We start from the raw sequence: 24,365 nt of genomic DNA, 5'->3' as shown, positions 1-24,365 counted from the left end.
AAGGTTTTCCAGAGAAAAATGGTATGGGAAATCTTGAGATGGAGATATATAAGTATGAGTCAAAATGGATGGTTTATTCCTCAAAATACTGTGGTACATAGTAAGAGATATAAGTAAACTTATGGTAAGATTAATGAGATTTAATTCTCTGTATTTCAGGTTGTCAGTATCTTCAGAGATTGACAAGAATTGTCCATATATTGATTTTCACACAAAAAAAATTTATTTTGCACCGTGCTCATTAAGAAGACGATATGTTTGTAAGCACCAGGCATTTTAGTTACCTCATTTTGGTATAATGCTGTTTCACCATTGATAAGGAATCCATCACTCATTACTTCAACGGCCATACAATTGTTTTCGTTGCACATTAGAAGATAATGTTTTTTAGTGTAATTTTAGATTCACAACAAAACTAAGAGGAAGTTCCAGAGAACCCTCTATTGCCCCTGTCTGCACACGTGCATGGGGTTTTCCATTATCACCATCATCACTAGAACGTTTCATTTGTTATCAAGGATGAATCCGTATCAATGCATATATATCACCCAAAGTCCAACAGTACCTGAGGCTTCATTCTTTGTGGTATACAACTGTTTCTCACATTTAATTATATTAATGTAAAAAATATATACTGAGGTATATATTATTTGTTTCTTAAGTTTTTGCTATTTAGTAACATTAATTATATATATATAATTATATATATTTAATTGTATATATAATTACATATACAATTGTATATATAATTACATATAATTATATATATATTTATATAAATAAATATATAAATAAATATCTATTTTATAATTATTAATATATAAATAAATATATATTTTATAATTATATATTTATATAATTATAAATTATATACATACCTACCTTACTTTACACCTGATAATCTAGTCTACCATTATATATTTATATAATTATATATTTATTTATATAATTTATTTGTATTATTTATTTATCTATATAATTAATTATATTTATTTATATAATTATATAAATATATATTTTATAATTATATAATTATATAAATAAATATATATTCTATAATAATTATATATAATTATTATATAATTATTGTATATATAATTATATAATTATATACACAATATATAATTGTAATTATATATATATTAATTATATATATATTTGTAATATATACATATTACAAATCATAATATTATTGTAAAAATTCTCAACAAAGTGAATAATTCCATTGTATTTCCAAGTAATTAATTTGTCCTAAGCCTTAAAGGACCTCAAATGAGGATTGAACCACCCAGGGTGATGAGGTTATCAGTCAGAAATGAGTCAGGAGACAGAAACAAGGGGACACTTGAAGTAAACATTTATCTACTTATAAGAGAAAGCTTACTAAAAGGAAAGGATACTAGTTAAAGAAAATTACAAAGAATATCCTAGAATTAAAGCACAGATCACTGAAGCCAGATCTACTCTCTGAAGATGGGATTCAGATGTCATTGAAGATGATGTGGCTACACACAACTTCACGGCTGACAGGCTCACTGGATTGGCCTGGGACAGATCAGCTCCACACTCCACGGGCTGAACTTGGTGAGGAAGGATCTCAGGCTCTGACTGGCAAACAGGAACAACTCCCTGTCAGAGCGCCAGGAGGGAAGACCAGAAGACAGGAAACTGACACATTGCCTTTAAGAACTTGCTGTGGGACGAATACATGTGACTTCCTGCAAGACTGCACCTGGCAACCAAGCCATGGTGGCCAAAGTTGAGAAACACCATGAAGCCAGGAAGAAGAGCCCTTTCTGCTGCACTGGCTCTCCATTGTCTTTTACTGACCAAAGTCAACTTCATGTGAGATGACCAGAGAGAAAAAGGATAGGATCTTCCACTGTTATCTGAGAACAGGGCACTGAGGGTGGACTTGGAGCTGAGAGTACTAAATGAACGGCCCCTCGAGGTTATCATAGAACAACCACAGGGTTGCTGTATAAGAGCCATTCAGATCGGCCCACTTCCTCCAATGATGGAACCAAAGTGTACTCTCCAAATCTCTCTTGGTACCACACTATCAAAGGTTAAACTCATTTTGAGGTAGAGATTGCTTTCTAGTTGGATAATAACCGGTGTCTTATTTGTTGTTTTCCTTACATGGGTTCAAATAGTTTGGAAAAGATTTATTTTTTTAATGTTTTCATGCACACACCTCTGTCAGTCTTTACAACCGTGCTAAAAAATACTTTGAGGCAAAAAAACTAAAATGTTCAATAATAGAGAAAACAAAAAATTAAAACGTACAGAAATCAGTGTCGATCAAATGTTTAGCTGTTGCCAGAATTCAAGACAAACTTGAGTAATTTGACGATGATTCAGAGATATTTCTACCCTTACTCAATTATAAGAGGGAAAGAGATTAACCTTGATTAGTTGCAAACCAAATTCATATTTCACATATATTTATATCTGTGAAGATAGAAATATTCTTTATATTCTCTGTACATAATCCTCATAGTCTTCTAGAAAAATTATATGAATAATCAAAATGAATTGAATACAGTTGTTAATGGGAACTGTAACTAATTACTAATGTTGTGTTTCTTAGTACCCAAGTTTGCAATGACATTGAAAATTACACATTAATTTTTCATTTACCTGTTTGTGGTTTGGCTATGTTATAATTGCTCAAGGCTGGACTTGACTCCAGACTACTTGTTATAGCTGATCAAGGCTGGACCTTACTCCGGACTGCATACACGTTCAGCTCAGATCCCTGTATAGATTTCATTTTGAGAAGACCGGGCTGCCTGGTCTATGATTTTATAGCAGAGATAACAGCTAGCAGAATTGTGTCTCTTAGTGCCTGGTCTCTGAAGTCATGAGCTATCACATTTCCACTCACATTACATTGTGAAAACAAGTGATCACATCCTTACATTATATTGTGAAAACAAGTCACATGGGCCAACTTCTCGTGGTTGTCTGTACAGTATACTCTTTTCAACGTTGTCAGAGGGAAGAAATGTAGATTCACTGAAAATAATCTAATCTACCATTATAGCCATAGGAATGTTTCTTTTATTATATTGCTTGATTTAGATAAGTTTGTAAAAGAAAATATGGATAGTTTCTAAAAGATATGTTTGCAAAAGTAAAGGATTGGGAAACGGATTAAAAATTTAGTACTTCCTTAACTTCCCAACTGGGTCTTTTTCTTCTGTGCTGAAAATCCTCCTAAAGCAGTTTTCTACAGTGACAGACATAATGCTATAGGTGCTTTCACCATGGTCCTTGATCAACTTACAAATAAGCTATAAGCATAAAGGTGTAAAGTAAGGACATTGGCAGTGAACACGGTCACTTCATGAAATTTCTAAGTGCACACTTGTAGTCCTGGGGCTCAGTTATGTAACTGCTCTGGCTCAGTTTCCTCTGCTAGAAATTATGGAAGAAATCGTATCTTATTCAGAGTTACTTGAAGAGTATTTGAACAGTACCTCTTGGCCCATGTGTGTTCACTAGATCTCAGTCGTTGTGGCTTAAGAGCTTGATGCTTTTGTGCCATCAGCTGTGACATGATGACCTTAATTGTAACAACTTATGTAGGAATAAATAAAAATAAACAATATGATGCCTATAGATCCTTGAAATAAAGCCTAAGGCCATTAAGTTCTTCCTGTCTGTGATCTCTTTGTACTTTGCTTTTCCCAATATTCAATAAAGGCCATTTTCCAATAAAATTGGTGCTCTAACTGTCTTCTTCCTTCCCCCCAGTGAAATAGCAGGACATCAGAAATGTAATCTGACAACCAATTTGACCATATACAGGAAAGAAATCTTCATCAAAAAAGGTGAGAAATTCAACACATCATGTATGGACACTAGAGTAATTTCTTCCATATATGTGTTTCATAGTTTGAAATCAAGTCGCAATTACTGTTGTTTCCCTTATCGGCCAAGAACCCCAGTCCCCTCACAAAGTCTGGACATATGTAAAGACTGTCTCTTTTGGATTTGAAGACTTTGAAAGGGATTTTCAGCTGTGACATGATAGCCTATTTGATTAGTAGATTTGGAGATCCTACAGGGTCCAAGGTGAAGAAGGGATTGAAATGTCCTTTCCCTTCCAATGTTGGAGTATCCCATCCACACATATGCAACTGTTATCATAAAGAATGGAGAAAAATAAGAGACACTGCTAAATACATTCTGATGTAGAACCCCTCCCAGTTTTCTCCCAAAGCATTTTTTACATTTCTACATACATGCATAAAACAGTGCAAAAATTATTACTTATACCCATAAGAAGCCATGGAAATTATTTATGAGCTTGGGTTAGGGGGTCCACCAACACCAGTGGAGATATATAAATATGGAACATTATTAGGGAGATGATCATTAAGAATAAATTGAGAATAGAAAGAATCACACAGAAGTCAGGGATATCAAGATCAAATTGATATTTTTCTCTGTGTCTACCTTGTGAGAATATGCATAGGTATTGTACATATTGGGCTCCTTACTTTGGCTCCCATAATGCAGAAAGGACTGAGCTGTGTATCCAGAATCTCTTGTCCCAAATTTACTAATATTAAAATTTTGTGTTCTCGTAATTAATGGGTGTAAAGTTGGAGATAAATCTCTAGGGGCACCTGGGTGGCTCAGTCGGTTTAGTGTCTGACTCCTGATTTTGGCTCAGTTCATTATCTCTTGGTTCATGACACTGAGCCTCACATCACATCAGGCTCTGCACTGACAGCATGGAGCCTGCTTGGGATTCTGTCTCTCCCTCTCTCCGCTTCTCCCTCTTTTCTCTCTCTCCCTCTCTCACCCTCAAAATAAATGAAGTTATTTTAAAAAGAGTCCTTGAAAACTAATTCACCTTGCCATCATATTCCAAAGATATTTTCATATCTAGTTTATCCGTCGCACCTAGGTCACCTGGTTTGCCATTATTAGAAATAGTTAGATACTTGATAGCATAAAAAGTAAACTCTAATTACCCAGATTATTTTGAGTCATTTTGCGTGTGGTGTTTTTTATACTGCTAGGCATAGATTTCATTAAAGTTAAACACCAAAAATGGGAAGGAACCCATGTGTCTACGTGTCACAAAGGACAATATAAATTGTTTAATTTAAAACTTAAATGTGTATAAGTACAGGAATAATAGATGTAAGTCCCTCCAACTTCAGAAGACATTAGTGAATTTTACATGATTTGGCATCATTGATGAATGCTTTGGATTAATCCTACCTATATATACAAAGAAGCAGTCAAACAAAACGAGGAGATAGAGAAATACGTTCCAAATGAAAGAAAAAATAAAATCTCAGAAGACGATGGACATAACACGGAGATAAGCCATCTACCTGATAACCAGTTCAAAGTAATGATCATCCACATGCTCACCAAACCCAAGAGAAGGGTAGGTGAACACAGAACCTCAACAAAGAAATGGAAAATTTAACCAAAGAAACAGACCTGAAGTGCACAATGATGGAAATTAAGACTACATTAGAATGAATCAATAACAGATTAGGTGATGCAGAAGGATCATCTGCCTGGAAGACAATGTAGTAGAAATCATGCCAGCAGAACGACAGCAAGAAAACATTAGTTTTATTTTATTTTATTGTTATTTATTTTTATCTTGGGGAGAGAGAGAGAGCATTTGAAAAGGGAGAGGGACAGGAGAGATTGAGAAAGAGGATCTCAAGCAGGTTCCACACTCAGTGCAGAGCCGGACGTGGGGCTCCAACCCTTTTTCCTGGGATCATGAACTGAGCTGAAATCACGAATTAGAGTCAACTGATCGAGCTACCCAGGCGTCCTAATTCTACAAAACTTTTCAAGAGAGTTGACACCTCTGCATCTTAAATTTGTCTCAAAACTGAAGACAATGGAAAGTTTCCAAATTCATTCCATATGGACAGCGTTACCCCAAAACCAAAACCAAACAGAGAAATCAAACACACACACACACACACACACACACACACACACACACACCCCACAGTATACGCCAATATCCCTGATCAACATGCAACAATCCTCACTCAAGTATTAGCAAACTGAATTCCACAATACAAGAAAAGGTTCAAACACCATGATTGCATGGGTTTATTCCACTTATGCAAGGATGCTTCAAGACCTGCAAATCCATCAACCTGTCACACCACATTAACTGACTGAAACATCAAAATCATGTGGTCGTCTCAAGAGATGCACAGAAAGCACTTGACAGAATTAAAAATCCATTGATAGTAAAAACTTCCCAGAGTGTGTAGAGAAGGAATTTCCCTGCATATAATAAAGTTCATATATTGCAAGCCCACAACTAACGTCATTGACAACAGGGAAAAGCCAAAAGCTTTTCCTTTCAGATCAGGATCAAGACCAGGAAGTCCACACTTACCACGTTATTCAACACAGTACTGGAGGTCCTAGACACAGAGATCTGAAAAGAAAAATCAATCAAAGACATCCATGCTGATAAAGGAAATGCAAAACAGTCACTATTGGCAGATGACTTAATTTTCTAGAAAAAAAATGAGACACTACACCAAAGTAACCTGTTAGAATTAATAGGTGAAATCAGTCAAGTTGCAGGAAACAAAATTAATATATAGAAATCTTTTCGACTTTATAAAGTAGTAATAATCTGTGAGAAAGAGAAATCACAACAATCCCATTTGTAATTGCAATTATAAGAATCAATTATTAAAGGATATTTTAACCAAGGAGGGGAAATTCTTACACGCTGAAAATTTAAGCTAATGTTAGAAGAAATGTGAGAATGACACAAATAAATAAATAGGAAGATATATACTGTGCTTATGGAATGGAAGATATAATATTGTGAAAGTATCCCAGTTATGCAAAATGACCTATAGATTCAATGTAATCCTTAAGAAATACCAATAGCAATTTTCACAGAACTAGAATAAATTACCTGAAAATTTGTATGGAACCACAAGAAACTCTGAATACCCAAAGCAATCATTAGAAAGAGGAACAAAACTGGAAGAAACATTCTCTTATATTTCAAAGTCTACTACAAAGCTTTAGCAATCCAAGCAGTATAGAACAAGAGACACATAGATCAAAGGAATGGAGGAAAAAGCCCAGAAATAAATGTGTATCTTTGTGATCAATTAAATGTGACAAGAAGGCAAGATGGGGCACAAGGAAAAAGAGAGTCTTCAGTAAATGGTGTTTATAAAACTGGAAAAATATGTGTTAAAGAATCAAACTGGACTCCTTGTTTATACCAAACCCAAAAGAAACCTAAAATGAATTAAAGCGGTAGGGGTAAGGCCAGCAACAATAACTCCTAAAGAAAGCATAGGCAATAAACTCATGGAGATCGTTCTCATCGGTATTCTTTTGGATCTGTTTTCATAGAGAATGGCAGCAAAATGAAAAATAAACACTATGACAAACCACAAGGCATTTCCCCAGCCAAGGAAACGGTCAATAAAAGAAAAAGGCTACCTACTGAATGGGAGATGATATTTGCAAATGATGCATCTGACAAGGGGTTAATATCCAAAATATATGAAGAATTCCTCCATCTTAACACAAAAGGAATGCAAACACGTGATTAAAAAATGGAGCAAGGACCTGAATAGGTATTTCCTGAAAGAAGATATGCAGATCGCCAACAGACATGTGAAAGGATGCTCAGTATCACTAATCATCAGGAAAACATAAATCAAAACCACAATGAGATAGCACCTCCCACATGTCTGAATCCAAAAAAACATGAAATAACAAATACTGGTGTGCATGTGGAGAAAAGGAAATCTTAGGCACTGTTGGTGACAATTTAAAGTGGTGTCGTCACAATGGGCAACAGGATGGAGGTTTCTCCAAACATTTTCCTTATTTTTGACACAGTTGATGGATCTAGAGGGTTTTAGGCTAAATGAGATGAGTCAGACAGAGAAAGGCAAATATCATATGTTTACCTTATGATGTCAAAACAAAAAGAAACAAATAAACAATAAACTCACATGCAGAGAGACCAACTTTGTGATTTCTGTAGGGGAGTGGGGACGAGGGATGGCTGAAAGAAACAAAAGAAAGTAGGTGGTACAAACTTTCCGTTATAAAATAAATAATTCACAGGGATGTAAATTACAACATGGAGAATAGAGTCCATACCATTGTATTAATGTTGTATGGTGATGGGTGATCACGATGATTTATCATGATGATCATAGCATAATGTGTATAAATGATTAGTCATTATGTCTACACCTGAACTTAATGTGATATCACATGTCAGCTATACATCTGGGAAAATATACACATGAAAATGAAAATAGTATTGTCAACCCATTTTGCCAAACACAAAACAAAACAGAACTACAGACCAAAGGAAACATGCACGTGAATATGCCCAAAATTATTACCAAATCAAATCCAACAATGAAAACAAAGGAAAAGAATTCCAGTGATGCACAGTAGGTAATTTAGATATAAAGTTTTATTGCTTGGATGTTCATGTTACTTAATTGTCTTTTGAAAGTACTTTTAAAAGTAGTTTCTCTGCCCTACACCAATATTTTGAGTTAAGTGAAATTGTTAAACACTCATTAATTTTCCCCTACAGAGTTAGACTTAGGCTTTGTTTGTTTGTTTGTTTGTTGATCACAAATATTCCTATTTAAATACAGACACCTAGTTACCATTGGAGAATGAATAAGTAAATAGCATGGATAATTATTTAACATTCAAATCTCTGGAATGGTGCTATTGCTCAATATTATTCAATGTTTTATCCTTCCCACAGGCATTTATTTTTTCCAGCAAAAACTTTAATAACCTATTTACAAATAATACAAATGGAATGCAGATATGTTAAAAATGAAGGTAGAATTTGAGAAGATCCATTCAGAAATTGATGTCTTTATGGCAGTCGCTAAAAAATTGAAAACGTAGTCATTTTTCACCCTTAGTGTCAAAGACAATTAAACACCCATCTACGGGTTGATGATTTTAGAATATTTTCAGTGAAATGGAAATGACATATCAAGGGCATAAGAAAAAGAAACACATAATATCTAGATGTAGCAAATTTGCCTAAAAGTAAAACATAAACTTCTAAGATATTTTACACAAGGCCTAAGTCCTCAGTGTTTGTCATTCAGATGGAAGTAAGTGAACAGCCTGGGTGGCTAAGTCTCTGACCCCGGCATCTTGTGGAACATAAAATTTGTCAGAAGCGTTTGCTGAAGGACAAAGGAAATGCCACACTGCAAGCTCACAGCCTCTACATTCTGGAGGTGTGTGAGGAGATAAAGTGTCTTCAAAATAGCCCAAGGGCAAGAATTTCCTGTTCAAATTTGAAGTGACACATTGATGAGAAATCTACTTTTTCCACTATTGCTTCACTCTCAGCGCTCACAGGGCCGGCAGGGTGTGAAGACCACAGATACTGTCTGGTTACGAGAGGAACCTGGTTCCCTCTGGAAGATGCATGACTGTCTGGCCAACAGAAGGTATGTGTCAACACAGTCCTGCCTTTCTAGTAGTCACCCCAGTGAGTGGGAGATTATAAATGCTGGTGGGATGCACCTGAGGCACAGCTAATATACAATGAAATCACAGAGAACATTGGAATCTGCATTCCAACAATTCAGGGTAACAAACAAGAATGACTATGAGATACATTAGAGGTCTTACAATATTCAATTTCTTGCCTGTGGAGATGTCATTAAGAACATACATATACCTATGCATAGGTTTGCAAATCAATATAATTTAAGGTGAGATCACAGAAGCATCAGGGCAAAGAACACATGATTTGGATTTGTCATCAGTTGTCATCAAGAATATATTATATCTATTCGACATTGGTCCAGTCTTTAAAAATAAATCCCTAAAATGAATCCATTATACCATAAAGGTGAAATGGAATTCCTGATACAGTTATTTCAATAAATGAAAGCACTTTGATTCTTCATAAAATTCAAGATGAGGTACCTTGTGTAAAAATGTTAGTTTAAACTTAACTATATGCAATCCAAAGACTTTTTATAAAACTGAACAAAACTTGGCCAAGAAAGATATTCAATACTGAAAGACGCTCTTGTGTAATGAATTGTTACATGGTGTAAATGCTATGAATCAGTAATGATAAATGGGCACTTGGGTGGCTCAGTCGGTTGGGCGTCCAAATTCGGCGGGGGTCATGATCTCACGGTCCGTGTTCAAGCCCTACCTCAGACTCCGTGCTACAGCACGGAGCCTGGAGCCTGCTTCAGATTGTGTGTCTTACTCTCTCTAAACCTCCCCCACTCACAGTCTGTCTTACTCTCTGTCTCTCTCTCTCTCAAAAGGAAACAACAAAATTGTTTTCATAAAAATTATTAAAATCACTAACACATTATTGAGAACTTAGACCACTCAGATTGAGTTTAAGTGCTTTATATGCGTTATAGTGTACGTCTTTTAATTCCTATTTTAGATTACTAAACTAGATAGCTAGACATGAAATAAATCTTTTTAATTTTTATTTTTTTTTAATATTTCATGTTTATTTATTTTGGAGAGACAGAGAGGGACACAGAATGAGCAGGAGAGGGACAGAGAGAGGGAGACACAGATCTCAAGCATGCTCCAGACTATGAGCTGTCAGCACAGAGCCCCGTGTGGGGTTCGAACCCACGAACCATGAGATCATGACCTGAGCGAAAGTTGGTCGCTCAACCAACTGCTCAGTTGACTGAGCCACCCAGGTGCCCCACGAAATAATTTTTGAAGCTGATACTTTGTACTTGGAGAGACAGGAGTAATTCCAGAGTTCACTGACTGCACAGTTCCTTGACTGAGGTCTGAAATTACATTTATGTGAGTTTTAGTACAACTAAACAACTGGAGTTACCCTAACTGCCTTTGAAATCGTAGATCTTTCCAGACGTCTGTAACAACTGTGTTCTTCCATAAATGATCTGTCCTTTTATTTATCATTTTATGCTTTCATATCTTTGCCGTTATGTCAATTGTCACTTTCTGATGGTAAGTCCTCTTTTAAAAAATGCTTTGTTGCCTTTTGTTTTCACTATTGTTCCTGCTTTGGGCAATTTTAGTGTGTCTTGTAACATTTTGCAACATATGAAATATTTCTTCTAAAATTTAACAATTCTCAGAACTCCCCAGATGTTCAAAATAAAATATCACTTTGATAGCACTGCATTACTTTTTAGAAACACAGTTTCAAGCCACAAATAAAAGTCGTTTGCAACAGGGAATTCCTATATGTACTGAAAACAATATTCTCCAATCTTAGAGCACCTAATTTTCAACCAGTAATGGGCTTAAACGTTGTCAAAATTGATACAACATTTTTTTGTAATACAGCACTTTAATTAATCTGGTTATTCTAGTAGTGTTGAAATATGTCTGTGGAATCTGACCTTACTTTAATGAGGACACTATTATTCATGAACTCCTTTCTTCTTCACTAATTTAGTGCTTTACATGTTTTGCAACCAATACTATTCTGCTATTATTGTAAAAATCCACTTATTCTATCATGAAACACTTATTTCAATCTCCACACAAGTTAGTACCAGACTTTCTATTGTTCAACTGCAAATGAGGAGTCTCCCTCACCCTGCACCCCACCCGGTGTCACTGTACTAACAATGTCGTCAGCACATGACACACACTCTTGATCAAGATCTTCAAGGCAGTTTCATCCACATTGTAGCTGACACTACTCAGCTGCAGACATGAGCAACCAAGGCGTGACTTATGCGGAACTCCATCATGCTAAGGGCTCAAAAAGACAGCAAGTGCAACCTAAGGGCACGAAAAGTTCCATTCCAGTAACTGAGGAGGAGATAGCCTATGCAGAATTGAATCTTCAAAATGCTTCTCGGGACCGTCAAGGGAATGGCAAGAACTCTCCCTGCAAAGGTAAAAAACATGTAATGCAGACAAGTATGTCTGTTTTAGGATTTGAAGTTCGGTGTAGGGAAAGAGTAGGAAGTGATCTCACATAGTTTTCATTTGTGAGGACCAGAGCCGGAGGTTGGAATATGGTATTGTAATTGAAGGCATTGGTATATTCTGAGAGAAGATTCCAATGATAGTGATGGGTTTGAGGTGCAGGTTATTGTATGTGATTCCCTGTGCATTGTGAGTTCTCTTGTTTGTAAATCTCCTAAATGATTGTTTGCGGGCATCTTTTCTCAGTGTTTGCATTTCTCTTCCTACTACTCACCTGCATGTCCAGAGAAACTCATTGCTGGTATCTTGGGAATGCTCTGCCTCCTCTTGATGTCCACTGTGGTAACAATAGCTGTTATCCACTGTAAGTACGTGTTTGAAATACTAAAAGGGACTATTTCACCTCACTGATCATCAGTTCCTCGACATAGTGTGTAACACTTTGAATTTATTGTCTCATTTTAATGCATGTGTGCTCTAAATGTGGAATGATTATTTAGAGTTTATCTAAAGTAGAAATAACAGAATAAGTTTAGGGAAAATTAAACACATATTTGGATTTAATGACTCAAAGGCAAGTCATACAGGAGACTTTATGGTGAAATACACATTAATTCTTGAGATTGCTTACACCAAATATTGTAAGAGATGGTCAGGTTTGGTTCTTTAAGCTTTTGAATTGTTTTCCCCCTTATGTTCATTACTTTATTCAATTTTTCTGGTAAAATAGCACACCCAATTTTAAACTAGGAAACTCAAATTATTATTATTCATTTCATTGAATATTATGTTTTTTGAGAATTGCTTTAACGTTCTAGCTACTGAAGGACCAGCGCAGAACAAAACGTCCCTGGAAACAAGGATCCGGAAAGGTACAACACCCCTTGCAAATTCTGTTATTACTTCCGTGTCTCTTTGAGCTCTATCTTCAAGAAGGCAAAGATGATAACAGATTCTTTGGGAAAAAGTGAATTAGAAAATCGCTTAATGAACTTTCAAAACTGATGGAGAAATACTCATTCAAAATCACCATACCTGCTGTTAACAATTGCCTCACATTTCCTCCTTCTACAACATGATAAAAGGTAAATCATTCCATAAAGACGGTTGTGTAAGTGATTCTCAGGACATGCAGAGGTGGACGTTTTTGTGGTTGCTTTATATGGGCACATAAATTAGGGGATGAAAGCCTGACTCATCTCTGAGTGTGTGTGTTTGTGTGTGTGTGTGTGTTTTGTTTTAATTTTACAAATGGGGTCTTGTGAGGGTCTACAAATGTTATGTACACATATGAGTATCCATATACACTATGTAAAGTTTCATTTTGTAATATTCAAAGCTTTTTGGATAATATCTCATAATCTCTCTCCAGCGTGTCTCTGTTGTCATTGTCTGAAAGAGTGGTTTACGTATTCCAACAATTGCTATTACATTAGCACTGAGGGAAAATCATGGAACGAGAGTTTGATGTCCTGTGCTTCTAACAACTCCAACCTGCTCTACTATGATGATGAAGAGGACAAGGTAAGTTTTCAGATGTTTCCAGATTCTATTAAAAGCTTGTCATTAAATGGGGCTCCTGAGTGGATCAGTGGATTAAACCTCCGACTTCGGCTAAGGTCATGATCTCAAGTTTCGGGAGTTTGAGCCCCACAGCGGGCTCTGTGCTGACAGCCCAGAGCCTGGAGTCTGCTTCAGATTCTGTGTCTCCCTCTCTCTCTAATTCTCCCCTGCTCATGTTCTCTCTCTGCATCTCAAAAATAAATAAATGTTAAAAAATAAAAAGAAACATCTTGCAATTAATATTATGCCTGTAGAATTCATCCATAGTTTTATATGTATTTGTAGTTTATTTTTTAAAGTCTTTAATATTCCATGGTTTGACTCTATGACACATTATTTATAGTTTTATACCTTGAATGTACATTTGATAATTTCCAGTTCTTGCTTTTCATAGGATCCTGCGCTTCTAGAAATGCTCTTTTGTCTGAAATTAACTTTACTATTTAATTTTACAACGCATCAAGGAAACTAGGCATATGATTGTGCACAGTGATTACAATGTAGTTAGAATCACACAATTATAAATTACATCAGGAGATTGAAGTTTTGAGCCTTTATCAGGCCTGCCCATTTTCCTTTTATGAAATATCTCTGCTTATTTTGGGGCTGTATATCAATGGAATCGTTCAGGGTGCACTTTTTGTGGGTCTCCCTTCTCTCCCAGGTACTACTTGTAATCCATCTATATTAACACACTTGTCTACAGTTTGTGAATATTCACTGCTCTCATATAAATATGAGATTTTAAAAACCATTCTCAGAAATTTAGTTCCTTTTTCATATGTGGGTATTATGAATAATTATGTTAGGAAAAGTCTTTACTATGTCTTTCTCCACATATCATATTTATAATCATTTATTACACATAGTGCATATTATATATTTATGTAACATAAATGTATGGTTTTCGTAATAAAATAATAATGTATAAATATAACATAATTGTATTCATGTATAATTATGCTACATTTCTCTGTAGGCATTAGTATGCAATTGCATAGTCATAGATATGTGTATATTTCAATATAAAAATTTATGCCTACATTTTTTAAATTTTATTGTGTAAAATACATTGTACCAAATAGGCCTTTGATCTAAAAGTCCTGTGATCAGTAGTCTCAGAAAAATTAATTAATAAGTTCTGATGGTTATTCACAGTACCATTTTCTTGGGCTGTAAATCTCAAGGCTCTTCTCTTTTGTGAGAATGAGAAGTGCTGGGTTGAGTCTCTTGCCCACCTCTTGTCTCCAGGAAGGTGTCTTCTTTTCACTTCTCAGAAGTCTTTGTCATATTTTAGACATGAGCTCTTTTTTGAGCTTTTAAGATGCAAATACCTGCATCTGCATTTTCACTCTCCTATTGGAGTCTTTTAATGATCAGAATTGTAATGTTACCAGGGTCCTACTTAGCGTTTTGTACATTACAATGAGTATTATTGGACCTATTTCAGAAGTTAGCCAAAGTTCATGAATAGAATTTCCTGTATTATTTTCCTGTATTTACCTTTTTTTATTTCTTTATATTTTAACTTTCCATTATGATTTATGATCCAGTTAGAATTTATTTTTTGTGATGCTTTATGTCTGAGGCTGTGAGATAAGAGTGAAAGTTGCATATTTCTATATCATTACCTAATTGATGGAGCATAATTTATAGGAAAGTCGGTCTTTTCTTCATCAGTAACTTTACATACATAAAGTTATATATATATATATGTATATATATATATATATATATATATATATATATACAGATGTGCTCTAATCTCCTTGATATAAGTAATATAGATATTATATATCTTTATATAGATGATTGTATATTCATAGATCACAGTCTACACAGTCTATCACAACCCACAGCAGTTCGAGTAAAATGTAGAGACTTACTTGCTTTTATGGTCCATTACCGTGTCCCATTTATACTGTAAGTGTCCTAAATCATGCATGTTATAACTTTGCTTCAACTGATACTTTTGCTTCAAATATCAATTTCGAAAACACAGGAGGTGAAGGAAAGTCCATTATACCTGGTAAGAATTTTATTCTTACGTTTGTCCTTTGTTTCTTCCTTATTATCCAAAATGCCTTCTTTTACCATGTATTCTCCATAGCAATTCTTTCATTGTGTTCAGGGCTAGTTTAATGTTAGAGAAGCAGCTCACAGCCCAAGAAGCAAGACTGTTCCTGTCAAGTTCATTTCTCAAAAACAGTACACTCTGTATATCAGTATCAGGCGTAGGTGTGAACTGTATTTTTGAGTGTCTGTGCTTCATCTCAATTGATTTTCTGTACCTCTCCATTCACAAGGCTTGTCTTGAGGTATCAGAAAAGCCTAAGGGAGGTTATTTTTTGTGTTTTGTGTTTTGGGGGTGGTGGTGAATTTTTGGAACAGGGATGCTCAGCAATTTTTCCGTGTAAATTAACGCTATTTGCTTCCTCAATATACACTATTTCAGCTAGGAAAGTTTTCATAGGAACAACCTACTGTCAGAGAGAGGGGATTTCTGTACTTCTGACAGTGCTGTACTGAAGCCAGCTCGCACTGGTTTCTGAACACAAACTATGCATCTCTTAACCTTCTCTGCTTTCATGCTTTCACATTGGAAACCTGAAGGGAAGCATTCGTGGAGACTTTGTACCACACACATCAACAAATGCTAAAAATATAAGGTTTGTAGTATAGATCCCACCATACAGTGTTATAATTATGGCTGCAAATATCTTCTCTTTTCAAGAAATTCAGAGAGGAAAATTCATACGCAGATCTAAACATTTACCAACCTATTTATCATTTCTGGTGATCTCTAATCCTTCTTGCGGATATGCATCACCATCTAGTGTCATTTTACTTGTAGCTTGAAGAACATTGTTGAAAGGCAGGTGTAGTAAGAAAAAATTCTGTTCATGTTTGTGTCTGATGTGGGGTCTTTATGCATCTTGTGTTCTGAAAAACTATTTTCTGAATGTATAATTCCTGTTTGACAGGTATTTTTGCTTTTTTTGGTTTTTTGTTTATTTGTTTGTGTGTGTGTGTGTGTGTGTGTGTGTGTGTGTGCGCGCACACAGGTAGTGGGTTTCTTTCTTTCTTTTTTTTTTCACTATTTTTCCAGTGAGAGCTCATCTTTTAATCATATTGTTATTTACTTAAATATAATGAGTTGTTTTTCTCCTGCCCTTGTCAAGATCACCTCTTTTTGTGGGTTTGACTTTGATTTTATTTTTTAAGCTGTTGCAGAAAATACCATGACCCTATAACATAGAATTTAACACACTACCCATTTTAAAAAAATAGCCAAGTGTCTTAGATCAGTTTTAGGTTCATAGCAAAATTCAGACATAGCACCGATATATGCTATATTCCCCTACTGTCTATGTGTCAATGCAGGAGCAGTCCATGGACTCTCTCATTTTCAAAAGCCCTCAGTGGGGTGGTTCACTTGCTACAACTGATACACCTGTATTGACACATCTTTACTAGCGAAAGACCATAGTTTACTTCAAAGCTTACTCTTGAGGTTGGGCATTTTATGCGTTTGGAAAAGTATATAGTGACATGTATCAAACATTATGGAGTTATACAGAATAGTTTCCCGACCTTCAAAATCCTCTGTGCTCCCCCTATCCATCCTTCCTTCCCCCTAAACCCTGTCAACCACTGATCAATTTACTGTCTCCAGAATTTTGTTTCTTCCAGAGTGTCATATAGCGGGAATCCTATACTCTCGCACATCTTACATTGCGTTTAACTAGATCATCCATTGTAACCAGTTGAAGCACCCAGTTTCAGTTAGGAGTGCTAACTATCACATTGTTGCAAAGGATATCTAGAGCTCTCCCCTTGTAAAACTGGAACTCAACTCACTGCACAATAATTCTCCTTCAACCCTTTCCCCTCAACCTGAGCAACCACTATTCTACTTGTTTCCATCACTTTTACTACTTTGGATACTTTCTATAAGTGGAATCAAACAGTTTTTTTTTTTCATGTGTATGACTGGCTTATTTCACTTAGCATAATGTCCTGGAATTTCATGCATATTGTAGCAAGTGATAGGATTTCCTTCCATTTACAACTAAATAATATTACAGTGTTATGTGCATACCACGCTTTCTTTCTCCATTCATCCATCAGTGGACATTTGGGTGGCTTCTGCCCCGTGGCTCTAATGAATAATGCTGCAGTGAGCATGGGTGTATATCTATCTTTGAGATCTTGCTTTCAATTCTTTTAGACAGTTTCCTACATGTGGGATTGCTGATTCATGTGGTAATTGTATTTTCGATTTCTTGAGGAAGCTCCATACATGTCTTCATAACGGCTGACTGATTTACAGTCCCAACAACAGTATGTAGTCTCTTCCTTGTCGACCTCTTCACTGACCCTTTTTTTAAAAAATGTTATTTATTTGTTGTGAGAGAGAAAGAGAGAGAGCAAGCAGGGGAGGTGGAGAGGGAGGGAAGGGAGAGCATCTGAAGCTGGCTCTGCATCGTCAACACAGAGCCTCACGTGGGGCTCAAACCCACAAATGTGAGATCATGTCCTGAGTCAAAACCAAGAGTTGGAAACTTAACCAACTAAGCCACCCAGGCACCGCAAGCTTTTTTTTTTATATATAAAATTGATCCTAAAGAGTATGAGGTAATAACTCATCATGATTTTGATTTGCATTTCTCTGATCACTAGCATCTTTCCATATGATTTTTCACAATATACATTGTCTTTGGAAATATGTCTTTTTAATTTCTCTGTCCATTTTTTTAATTGTGTTTTGGTGTTTGATGTTGTTGGTACTAAATTGTAGACTAATTATATATTTTAGATGTGATTCCCTGTTTGATATATGATTTGCAAGTGTTTTTTCCACTATTTCTTCTCATCTTTGATCATGCCCTTTAGTGCACAGAAATGTTTAGGTTGATATACCCCATTTGTCTACAATGAACTTTTCCTTTGTGGTCTGGTTTTGGTGGAGTTAATTTTAGTATACGGTGTAAATGTAAACATCCAGCTTCATTCTTCTGCATGTGGGAAGTCAGTTTCCCAACACCTTTTGTAAAGATTCTGTCTCTCCCTATTGAATGGTCCTGGCATCTTTATCAAAACTGATTAGACTGAATACACATGGGTTTGTGTCTGGTTATTTTTAAGGGATTGTTTCTTTGGGGGATAGGGTTTGTGTCTTTCTGTTCCTTCATCTTGCTGCTTGTGTCCCGTTCCAGTCGGAACTAGTGTGCAGGGCAGGGATATGGATTCTGTCCTAGATAATGTGGCGTAAGTCTGATGGAGGTGGAAGACGTGTCAGCCATCCCTGACTTTCACACTGACTTGAGTCACTTCACAATCCACTCTCTTCCCTCAAGAGTATTTCTTCATCTGTATTTGCCAGTGTTCTTTGGTCATTTCATTATGGTGTCATGAGACGTGGATTTGTACGTGCTCATTCTTTTAGCAGTTTGCTAAGTCTCTGGTGTCTATAAATATTTTAAATGATATTAGTAACCTGTTCACTCATCGTGACTTAACATTGTTGTCCTGTTTTTTTCTGCCTCTGTGGTTCTTCTCATATTCTACTTAGACTTACACTGGCTTTCCTGATACTGTTTTGAAAGTCTCTGAATTGTGTAAATTCTTCTCTTTTTTCTCTCTCATCCTAAGGTATAAGTAAATTTTGTTCCTCCTTCAAATTCATCAGTTTTTTTCTACTTGAGTGGATTTTCCATTTCCGGTATGGATTTATGCACTGAGATTCTCTGTGGTTTCTTCCTATAGTTTTATTTCTCTATTGATATTTCCTACCTGCTAAATTGCTGCCATCACATGTTCATGCAATTATTTCAACTAAGTTTTCTTTAGAGTTTTCATATATTTATAAATATGACTTTTATTTTTATTATTTAAAAAAATGTTAATGCTTTTATTTATTTTTGAGAGAGAGAGAGAGACAGAGCATGAGCAGGTGAGGAGCAGAGAGAGAGGAAGACACAGACTGGGAAGCGGGCTCCAGGCTCTGAGCTGTCAGCACAGAGCCAGATGAGGGGCTCAAACTCAAGGCCTGTGAGATCATGACCTGAGCTGAAATCGGATGCCCAACTGACTAAGCCAACCAGGTGCTCCTAAATATTACTTTTAATTACTTTTGTTCTAATACGTGGAACAACTTATCCCAGCAGACGTTTCTCTTGACCTATGCTTTCCTTTCGTTGGAAAACATTTTTAAATTTCTCTTCATATTTTTTTTTTTTTTACTTTTTAGGGAGACACTTTTTAAAAATATACTTCAGTAAACATGCATTGTATATCACTTTTCCTAGATTTACTATTTTTTGTTGCCAAACATTTATGGCAGAATCTTCTCCACTGAAGCCTGTCTACTGATAGTTTTGTTCAATGTTTTCCAAATTCTTATTGCTTATTTTTATGACCTTGTGACTTTTACCTTTGATGTTAATTACTACTGATCAAGTCTCCACCTATGGCACCAACACGCTTGCTCTTTGCAGCTTCTCCCAGTTGTAACATTTCAGTCTTCTTGATCGCTGAGTCAGGGATGGGCAGGTGGGGAGACACTGAGCATCCTAGGCAAGAAGATGATGGATGTGCTTCTGCCTTGAATCTCCAGGATTTTTTCCAATGTACCTATTTCATAAGTTACTAACCTGTGATTCATTTTCTAAACTCTGACATTGTCTTCACGGTCAGCTTGTCCTCTTCACTTAGTCTTACTAAGATAATTTTATACTTTTGTGTCCACCGTGTAACATTATATTATAATTTGAAAGTGTCTACAAAGGAAGAAAGGATGAACTTTTATGTGTTATTACAGAATCCAAATGAGTATAAGAGCTTGTATTTGACTCCCAATAAATTTTGTTTTCTCATAGTTTTTGTTGAATTTACTCTCTGATACTACATGGGTTAGAGGCTCCCAGAGAAGAAATCATAGTTCATCTGTGCAGCCAAAAGCCTTAACATTTTCTTCTGAAGTGTAAGTCTCCTGACAACTTTTTATTTTATGCCTCACAAGAATTGTTCTTAGAAACAAAAACAGCAATGTGTGAACAATCAGATAAACACAGTAGTTGAAGTCTTTCCAGAGAAAAATGGTATGAGAAATATGGAGATTGAGATATATGAGTCAAAATGGATGGTTTATTCATTAAAATACTATGGTACCTAGTAAGAGATATAAGCAACCTTATGGTAAGATTAATGAGATATAATTCTCTGTATTTCAGGTTGTCAGCATCTTCAGAGAGTGACAAGAATTGTCCATATTTCGATTTTCTTGCAGAAAAAACTTATTTTGCACCCTGCTCAGTAAGAAGACCATATGTTTGTAAGCACCAGGCATTTTAGTTACCTCATTTTGGTATAATGTTATTTCACCATTTATAAAGAATACATCTCTCATTATTTCAAAACCCGTATGATTATCTTCTTTGCATATTTTTAAGATAATATTTTTAGTGTAATTTTAGGCTCACAACAAAATTAAGAAGAAGCTCCTGAGATTTCCTGGATTGTCCCTGTCTGCACATGTGCATGGCCTCTCCCATTATCAACATCACTCACTAGAATGTTTCATTTCTTACCAAGGATGAATCCGCATCTATGCATATATATCGCCCAAAGTCCAAAGAGTACTTGAGGCTTCATTCTTGGTGTTATGAAACTGTTCTCAAATGTAATTATATTAGTGTAAAAAAATATACTCGGTATATATTATTTATTTCTTATGCTTTGATATTTAGTAGAATTAAATATATATTAATTACAAATCATAACATTAGTGTAAAATTCTCAATACAGTGAATAATTCCATTTCTATTTCCAAATTAGCTGATTTGGTCCAGCCGTTTAAGGGCCCCAAATGAGGAATAACACTCCAGGGTGACAAGGGTATCAGTCAGAATTGAGTCAGGAGACAGAAACAAGGAAGGAAGTTGAGGTAAACAATTATTATCTACTTGTAAAGGAAAGCTTACTAAGAGGAAAGGCTACTAAGTTCAATAAAATTACAAAGAATATCTTAGAATTAAAGGAGGGATCACTGGGAAGCCAAGTCTGCTCTCTGAAGATGGGATTTAGATGTCATCGAGGACAATGTGGGTGCACACAGCTTCATGGCAGACATGCTCACTGGATTGGCCTGGGGCAGGGCAGCTCCACACTCCTCGGGCTGAACTTGGTGAGGCTGGATCTCAGGCTGTCACTGGGAAACAGGAAGAACTCCCTGTCAGAACATCAGGAGGAAAGACCGGAAGACAAGAAACTGACGGACTGGCTACAGAAAGTTGCTGGAGGACCAGTACACAGGACTTCTTGTAGGACTGCAACTGGCAACCAGGCCATGGCAGAAAAGGAGAGACAACACCATGAAGCCAGGAAGAAGCGCCCTTTCTGCTGCACTCTCTCTCCATTGTCTCTTACCGACAAAAGTCAACTTCATGTGAGATGACAAGAGAGAAAATGGATAGGATCTTACACCGTTTTCTGAGAACAGGGCACTGAGGGTGGACTTGGAGATGAGAGTACTAAATGAACGGCCCCTCGGGGTTATCATGGAACAACCACAGGGTGGCTGTATAAGAGCCATTCAGATCAGCCCCACTTCCTCCAAGAATGGAACCAAAGTGTACTCTCCGAATCTCTCTTGGTGCCACACAATCAAAGGTTACACTCATCTCGAGGTAGAGATTGGTTTCTAATTGGATAATAACCAGTGCCCTTTGATACCTTTTCTTATATGCTGTTTTCCTTACTGGGTTCATGTATTTTGAATGACATTTAGTTTTTTTCAATTTTTTACGTACCCACTTCTGTCAGTCTTTACAGCCATGCTAAAAACACTTTGTTGTCTTTCTCTGTGTGACTTATTTCACCTAGCTTCCAATTTGACAATAAATTTCACATTAAAAAAAATAAAAATAAATAAAAAACTAAAAAAACCACTTTGATGCAAAACATAAAATGTTACATAAGAAAACCAAAAATTAAAATCTACAGATATTTGTGTAGGTCAAATGGCTAGTTATTGCCAGATTTCAAGACAAACGTGAGTAATTAGGATATGATTCACAGATATTCCACCCTAATTCAATGATAAGAGGGAAAGAAATTAAACTCGGTTATTACTTGCAAAATAAATTCATATTTCATATGCATTTATATCTGTGAAGATAGACATATTCTTTGTATTCTCTCTACATATTCCCTACACTCTTTGAGAAAAATTATGTGAATATTCAAAAGGAATTGAATATAATTGTTTATGGTAGCTGTAAGTAATCGCTAAAGTTGTGTTTCATACAACCCAAGGTTGCACTGACATTGAAAATTAAGCATCTAATTTTCATTCACCTGTTTGTGGTTTGGCTCTGTTAGGGTTGATCAAGTCTGGGCCTTTATGGATTTGACTCCAGACTACATACAGATGCAGCTCAAGTCCTGGTATATGGGCTTGCATAGCAGAGATAGCAACTGGCAGAAATGTGTTTCTTAGTGCCTGATCTCTGAACTCATAACCTATCACATTCCCACACACGTTATATTGTGAAACAAGTCACGGGGGCAAATTTATCATTTGTTGCCTGTAGACTACACTCTTTTCACAGTGGTTAGAGGGAAGAAATGTAGATTCACTGAAAGTAACCTAATCTACCATTATAGCCATAGGAATTTTTTTTAATAATACTTCATGAGATAGATAAGTTTGTAAACGAAATTATTTGAAAATAGATTAAAAATTTAGTACTCTCTTAACTTCCCATTTGGTTTTTTTGTCTTCTGTGCCAAATATCCTTGTAAATCAGTTTTATACAGTGACAGACATGATAGTATAGATGTTTTCAACATGGTCTTTGAGGAAATAAGTTATAAGCAGAAAATTATAAAGTGTAAGGACATTGGCATTGAAAGTGGTCACTTCATGTAATTTCTAAGTGCCCACTCCTAGGCCTGGGACTCAGTTACATAACTGCTCTGGCTGTTTTCTCTGCTGGAATATATGATAAAAACAGTATCTTATTCATATTTCCTTGAAGAGTATTTGAACAGTACCTCTTGACACAAGTAATCACTAGATTTCAGTGGTTTTGGCTTAAGAAATTGATGTTTTTGCATCATCACCTGTGACATGATGGTCTTAATTGTAGCAACTTCATAGGGCTGTTCTGAGGAATAAATAATAATAAATGATATAAAGCCTACAGATCCTTAAAATAAAGCCCAAGCACATGGCATTCTTGCTGTCTGTGACCTCTTCATATTTTGCTTTTCCCAATGTCCAATAAAGGCCATTTTCCATAAACCAAAGCCCTATAACTGTCTTCTTCCTTTCACCCAGTGAAACAGCCAGGCATCAGAAATGCTATCTGGCAACCATTTTGATCATATACATCAAACAAATTTGCATTTAAAAAAGGGGAGAAATTCAATGTGCATCATGTGTGGACACTAGAGTAATTTTTTCTGTGTCTGTGTTTCGTGTTTTGAATTCAAGGTGCAATTACTGTGCCTTCCCTTAATGCTCAAGAAACCCAGTCTCGTCACAAAGTGTGTTATTAGGGCATCTGTATAGGCTGTGTCTTTTGGAATTGAAGAATACACAGGGGATTGTCGAGCTGTGACAAGATAGCCTGTTTGAATTCTAGATTTGGGGATCCTACAGGGTCCAGGATGAAGAAGGGACTGAAATGCCCTATCCCTTCCAATGTTGGAATATCCCATCTACACATATGCGTCTGTTACCATAAAGAATGGAGAAAAGTGAGAGATGCTGCTAAATGCAATCTGATGTAGAACACCTACCATTTCTCCCCAAGTATATTTTACATTTCTAAATACATACA

The 24,365-nt window shown here is 35.9% G+C and overlaps 1 protein-coding gene across 3 annotated transcripts in view; it reads left to right on the top strand.

The window, feature by feature from the left end:
* Positions 1 to 20,936, top strand: part of LOC111561475 (NKG2-A/NKG2-B type II integral membrane protein-like) — a 31,959-nt gene extending 11,023 nt beyond the window's left edge. For 2 of the 3 annotated variants that reach the window (XM_045061367.1, XM_045061366.1), the window contains one exon: positions 160 to 600. In XM_045061367.1, coding sequence (XP_044917302.1) covers positions 160 to 280 — 121 coding nt within the window. In that variant the 3' untranslated portion in view covers positions 281 to 600. Of the gene's footprint in view, positions 1 to 159; positions 601 to 20,396; positions 20,501 to 20,750 lie in introns of those variants that run through there. The other variant, XM_045061368.1, reaches the window with a different exon arrangement.
* Positions 20,937 to 24,365: the final 3,429 nt, after the last annotated feature.

Source organism: Felis catus, chromosome B4, assembly GCF_018350175.1.
Source record: "Felis catus isolate Fca126 chromosome B4, F.catus_Fca126_mat1.0, whole genome shotgun sequence".
Classification (NCBI taxonomy): Eukaryota; Metazoa; Chordata; class Mammalia; order Carnivora; family Felidae; genus Felis; species Felis catus.
Note: the sequence above shows the minus strand (reverse complement) of the source record. Positions and strands in the feature narration are given on the sequence as shown.